Below are 6325 nucleotides of genomic sequence, written 5' to 3'. Positions count from 1 at the left end.
AATCACATCATTTTGTGTCAAAAACTAATACTTCATTTACTGTAACAGTACTAACCAGTTCATTTGAAGTCCTCGCTCTCAAGTTCCTTTGCTCTTAGCACATGTTACTGTATCTGTACTTTCTTAAAGATAACTCTGTACTTCTTAAGAGACAGCATTCCTATTAGCTTTAAGGGAGGAATAATTATTACGTTAATGGTAGAGAGCCTTTATCCACAGCATCTTCCTTTTCTTTGGGATCAGTAGCAGCTGCTTATGTACCTTTATTAGAAATGCAATACCATGTTCACATCCAGATCTCTGGTTTTTCAGTACTGCTGAAACAGCCTCAAATAAAAAAAAAAAACAAAAAAAATCCCCACAAAACCCAATCAACAAAAAAACCCCACCACAAACACTAAAGTATCAGAATTCCCTCTGTCCTTCCTTCTGTACACTCAGAGTAATATAGGTTGAAAGGAACCTCAGAAGGTGTCCAGTTCAATTCCATCCCTCCAGGGATTTTCACAATTCATCCTTGAACTCAGGTTGAAATAGAAGAACTAGCCTCTGATTAATCAATCTCAAAGTGCAGTTACAAGCCTAAATTTAAAGAGCAGCCTTTCCCAGTGATTCACTACTTCAGTAGGTATTACTAGTAATTTTTTTCTCCAAAATATATATATAGTAACAAAAAACTAACATCTTTGAAGACCCCCAAATTAGTCCCTGAACATCTGAAAAATACAAGCAGCTGAAAAGCTTTTGGAGGTGGGCATGTAGTTGTAAACACAGTGTATAGCGTGGTCATTAACTTGTGTTTTATGATTGTTTTGTTTACAGTTGCAAAAACAACAGCTTATATTAAGCACACTTAACTATAGCTTTCAAGTGAGAACTCGTTGACAAACATTAGTATGTGAACAATGTAAGTAAAACTTCAGCAAGTACACCAAGACATGCAGTAACTAAACCTTCATGCCAAAGGAATTCTTTAAGACCTGAATTGGTCTTACTGGTGGAACAGTAACATATCTTGTGTTTTAATAAAAACTTATTCCTTTGGAGGCTGTATTAATGATAAGCTGACACACAATAAATAGTGTAGTACATTAAAAAAAGGCATGATTCGTTTTTCCTGATGTGATTTCCCAACATCATCGATTTCCTGACATCAGCAACATTAGAAAGTCAAACAGGAAGTAGCTTGATATTTTTGTGGCAACAGTTCAAACTTTCTTTTTAAAGCATTGTTTGTCTATTCATACCTTTCAATTATTCTTACGAATTTTTTGAGAGAACAGGAACAATGTGGCAAAGACTTGCAATGCAAAAACCAAAACATAATTATGTTAAAATTTAAGTGTTAAAAGTATGAAAACAATTAAATACAGTGAAAAATACAGTGAAAACTTAGATTCAATCAAGTGAAATTAAATAAATTTAATGTCATAATAATCTACAAGTATCTGTACATTTTAAGTACATAGTCCTTTCAGTTTATGTTCCCACATCTAGTTAATTTACACCATTTAAAGTCGAGTATGTTCCCTCTCACAGTGGTATTTATGCTACTGTCTACAAAAAGCTGAGAGATAATCAGCTGCATGTCACTGATGTCTATTTGACAGTTTGCCTCTTTAAAACACGTATAAAGGCATCTTTCGGTACTTCCACATTGCCAATTTTTCTCATCAATTTCTTCCCTTCTGCCTGCCTCTTTAAAAGCTTCATTCTTCTTGTAATGTCTCCACCATACTATGAAAAGGAAAAATATTTTAGTAAGCTTAAATGCAACTACAGTACATTTCAGCAACACTAAACTCAAGGGCTTAAAAAGAGTCAGAAAAGCTAGTCATATTATGATGAAAGATTACTTCATACTCCAAATAGTTATGCCTAAAGGCCACTAGTTAAAAAGAACAAGGGAGCAAGTAAGCATGTTCATTTTGACAATTAAGGGTTGAATCCAGTTACCTAAATATATACATTCACATAAGCTTGGCTGGCATTAGACACAACCTATAGGATATCCAAATCCCCTTGGAACAGCAGCAGGATACCAGCTCAGATGATACACTGGGGCATCTTGACTAGCGCAGGTGCTTACATCTAGATAAATTAACTGAACGCTTAAACAATGTTCAACAAACACCATCCCACATATGTGCCTAGCAGAAGAATTCTAGAATAGCTGTGAGAAAGTGACATTTGTTTAATTTTTTCCAACATGTTAATTTCAGAGAGTGAAATACAAGATAAGTAAGAATCATCATGTTTTTCAATCTTGTTGATCGTCAACTATTGCATATTTAAGGTCTTATCATGATGTATTACTGAAAACCCAAGTAAAAGTCTAATCACAATCAAGTTTCTAAGAAGGACTTTTATAGTTTCCTAAATCACCTGAAAAAAAAAAAACAATTTAGGAAACGTGAAGTTACACCTATGTGTGTGCACACATACACACACATACCTTTACTATATGTCTACAGCTATTAGAAAATGGTGAGGAGACAGGAGTGAACAGACACAAACCCTGCTGAGTTCACTTTAAGTGTGTAATTTTGAAAAAGCCATTACTCTTTCTCATCCACTCTTACTGCAAGCTGCAACTAGAGTTTACATGAGTTGCATTTTAAAATAAAAGCTTAAAAGTATCTGTTAATGTTCCACTGACACTTAGGAGCACAAGCAGAATGTGTCTTTGCTGGGTTTCTAGGAAGAGATAGGCCGTTAGCAGGGCTTAAGATTCATATACATCAAAAACGTCAAAAAATGAAAAAAATAGACCTACACATTTTGCCACAACATTTTTTCTGTAAGCTTTCACCCTGTAAAATAAAATAACATATATAAATGACATTTTTATATTTTGTATACAGAAGATTAAGTTCTAACCAGAAGACTTAACTCACATTTCTCAATTCTAGAAATATCCCTTACGGTATATAGCATGTACATAAAAATTTCAATCTTGCCTTTTTATCTAGGATTTCTGCTATGGTTCACAGTAAATGTTACATATGTGTGTATATAGATATGTACACACAAATTCTTACAGCACCTCTGCTAGGATCCCTACCTTTAATTGTTTTACCACAATTTAAATCCTATTTAAACAGCAAAAATATGACAAGGAACACAACAACAAGGAAACAGTTTGCTGTAAAAGTGTAGCTAAAAAATAGTTGTGTGTTCAGCTTGCAACATACTTCCTTTGGAATAGCACAGTTGTTTTTTTTTTGCTGACTCTCCCAGAGATTACACTGTTCCACAAGTAGCTAATTTTTTTCAGTAGCAAGAAACTTTTTCCACTGCCAAAGAGGAAGTGGACACATGGGTGTTGCACATTATATTTTACCCACTAAGTGCAATGCTGACCACAAGCAATTTAACATAAAAATACATTTTTTTTCAATTAAATTTATACAAAGTCCTTAGTCATAGTCACAGCTCAAATGTATTTTTTTTTCCAAGAGGTCCAGTAGCATATACAAGAAAAATCCAACTTTACAGTAAAATCAAAGTACTGTAGTGTATAAAACTATTTAGATAAGACAGTAAAAGTCCATACTTTAAGTAGCTTAAAATAAGAAAAAACAAAACAAAACAAAACAAAACAAAACAAACCTACAAAACAAAACAAGAAGGGAAACAGAAGGGCTTCACTCACGTTTCTCTTGCAATGATTTTATTGCCAATAGCAGCCTGGATGGCTATTTCAAACAACTGTCTAGGTATAGCATCTTTTAAACGTTCACAGAGGAATTTACCAGTAGCATACGCCTTATCACTGAAAAAGAAAGTCAACAGTGTTTTCAGAAAGAGTAATAAAACCCCAAAGATATATCCATAGACTAAAGTGTTTGATAAAAGGATTTTAGTAGAGGTTTTCCTCTTTTTAGCTCAAAAGATAAGCTGATCAGATCCTAATTTTACATCTAATGAGTGGTCTCTGTATGTCACCTGCTTCATACAAACAGGTGATAAGACTGTATTAACAGAAGATCTTCAAATAAATTTAAAATCTTTATAATAAACACCCTGATTATCTATCACACTGAAGGCATTTTGAATACTGTCACAGTTTCAAATGCAATTTTAAACTAGAAGGTCAAGGAGAATTTTCATTGAATGTAGGCTCAAAAAGTCAAAATACCTACATATTACAGAAATATTTTTAAAACATCTTTTTTTATATAACAAGAAAAAAAACACAACACTTTTAATGTACTCAACATCTGCTAATAAAAATTTTCCAACTATATTCAGCATCTACACATGCTTCAAATTTTGGAAAGATGAAAATGACAAAAGGTCTAAAGAAGCTACTAAACAGATACTTTCACAAGCCATTGGAAACAAATCCAGTCAACCTACTTGTGTATGATAGTTGCCAGTTCTTCAACTGGATTTCCATTTAGAAGAATATCCATTTTGATAAGGTCTGCTGCCTGGTATCCTGCATCTTCATAATCAAAACTAAACAAAAGCAGTTTAAAAATTAGTGATGATTTTGTAAAAATTATATTCTGCATTCTTTGTTCCATAAATTTTAAGTTATACACACATTTCTTAATAAAACACTTGAACTTTTTAATAGTCTCTCAATATGTCTCCCTTATGCAAAACCAGACTAGAAATTTACTGCAGATAAACCCCCATCTCCAGTGCAGCGGAATACATCATCCTGCCTTCCAGCTACTGAGCAAGGTAAAACAATCAAAAAATCTACATTCTTAGTGCAGTCTCTTAAAAAGTTTATTCAAACACTTATTTTCCATCAGCTGGAAGTTCCTTCAAGCTCCAGGCAACAGAACCCTTCAACACAGCTTTGAACAGTGAACATCCTTGATGTCACAGGAATCAAACACTAACCCTGGATTGTTTTCTTCTCATCCTCTCATTTGACAGACATTTTATATGACCCCTATTATCATTCTCTCTGAGAACCAAGTTTTCCTCTTCATTTCCAAACTGTATTTCTCCTTTGGTAGGTATGGGCCTTGCTGTCTGTGTGTCAGTTTGCAAAAATTCTTAAAATGCAGGAGATAGAGATACATGTATGCAAGATACATATGCCCTGTATGTAAGTATAAATGTGGAGAATGTCAGTACCACTAATTTGGTCAGATCTGAAATACCAGAGCAGAGGGGAAAAAAAAGTCCTTTGAGAGTATTTGAAAGTACTTCTATCTTAATTGGCTTAATAAACCATAGTTGTATGAACAGATTCATATAACACAAGTATGAATATTGAAAGCATTAAATACAGAAGCAACATTAGAGAGTCAAAAAAAAAAAATCAAGAAATAAGACCATGCAACATTGTTTGCAATTGGATCTGAATCAAAGGAAACCCAGCATAATGCTGCTAACGAGATAGCTTCTTGATAAATAAGTTGGTTTTTAACTAGTTGGAGAGCTAGATCCTGAGCAAAAATTAAAAATCTCCATCCTCCTGTTTCTTCTGCCTATCCTTGCCTGTCCACTTTCACTTCTACTGCAAATATGTACAAACCTGGACAAAACACATCTTACTTTACCTTTATAAGGCATATTTAAGAAAACATAAACTCAAACTAAATTCAGTCCTTCAATAAAATTAATTTTTGTGTTTATAAAATGAATAACGTACAGGCATACCAATTCCTGTCAAAATGTAACATATCTTACTAACAACATCTCTACATACCAGGTTTGCAAGAGCTATTGAGCTTTCTGTGGCATAAGCCCATCTGCCATGCACGCTTTCCCTTCCATTAAACACACAAAGGCTGTTCACAAACAGCTGAGCATTGTTCTAGCCTCTGAATTTGTGGAATCCACCCAAAATAGAACATTTTGTCTCAAAATACAGATTATTTACTTTATTCCCATAATAAAGCATGTAAGTAAAGCAAGTATTGTTTGTTTTAAATACAGGATGCTGATTGATTTTACTATCTTTAAAGACTCAGTATTTGCTTATTTTCCCTTTTCCACCAAGAGACAGTTAACACAATAAGAAGTACAGTTTCAGTGATTTCTTTGATAGAAAGTGCCTGGTGTTGCTTCAGACAAGTAAGAACCATCTAGATCTTACTCATCTAGATGAGGGAGTGCTGCTCTAGAGGGCACACTTGAAAAACACATGCATCACCAGAGAAAGTTATTATTAGGTAATGATGCACTTTTAGTATTTTTCAGACTTACTTCCATCCATTTTCACAGTGAATCTAATTCATTAAAGGTGAAGCAAAACTAGATTTGCAGCACCTTCATAAAAGAATATTCTTCACTTGTGCCCTTCCATATCTTCTCAGATCTTTTTTTGTCCCCCTCGCTTCAGGGTCCAGGGTGG

The 6325-nt window shown here is 33.9% G+C and overlaps 1 protein-coding gene across 1 annotated transcript in view; it reads right to left on the bottom strand.

Moving 5' to 3' along the window:
- Window positions 1-1546: 1546 nt before the first annotated feature.
- The window catches only part of LOC104159294 (translation factor GUF1, mitochondrial-like), a gene marked incomplete at its 5' end in the record, with an annotated part of 6104 nt that continues 1325 nt past the window's right edge, over window positions 1547-6325 (bottom strand). The window contains 4 exons of the mRNA XM_009697166.1: window positions 1547-1737; window positions 2777-2813; window positions 3656-3775; window positions 4363-4464. Coding sequence (XP_009695468.1) covers window positions 1600-1737; window positions 2777-2813; window positions 3656-3775; window positions 4363-4464 — 397 coding nt within the window. The remainder of the gene's footprint in view (window positions 1738-2776; window positions 2814-3655; window positions 3776-4362; window positions 4465-6325) is intronic.

Source organism: Cariama cristata, unplaced genomic scaffold (genome assembly GCF_000690535.1).
Source record: "Cariama cristata isolate BGI_N322 unplaced genomic scaffold, ASM69053v1 scaffold40053, whole genome shotgun sequence".
In the NCBI taxonomy this organism is placed as follows: Eukaryota; Metazoa; Chordata; class Aves; order Cariamiformes; family Cariamidae; genus Cariama; species Cariama cristata.
Note: the sequence above shows the minus strand (reverse complement) of the source record. Positions and strands in the feature narration are given on the sequence as shown.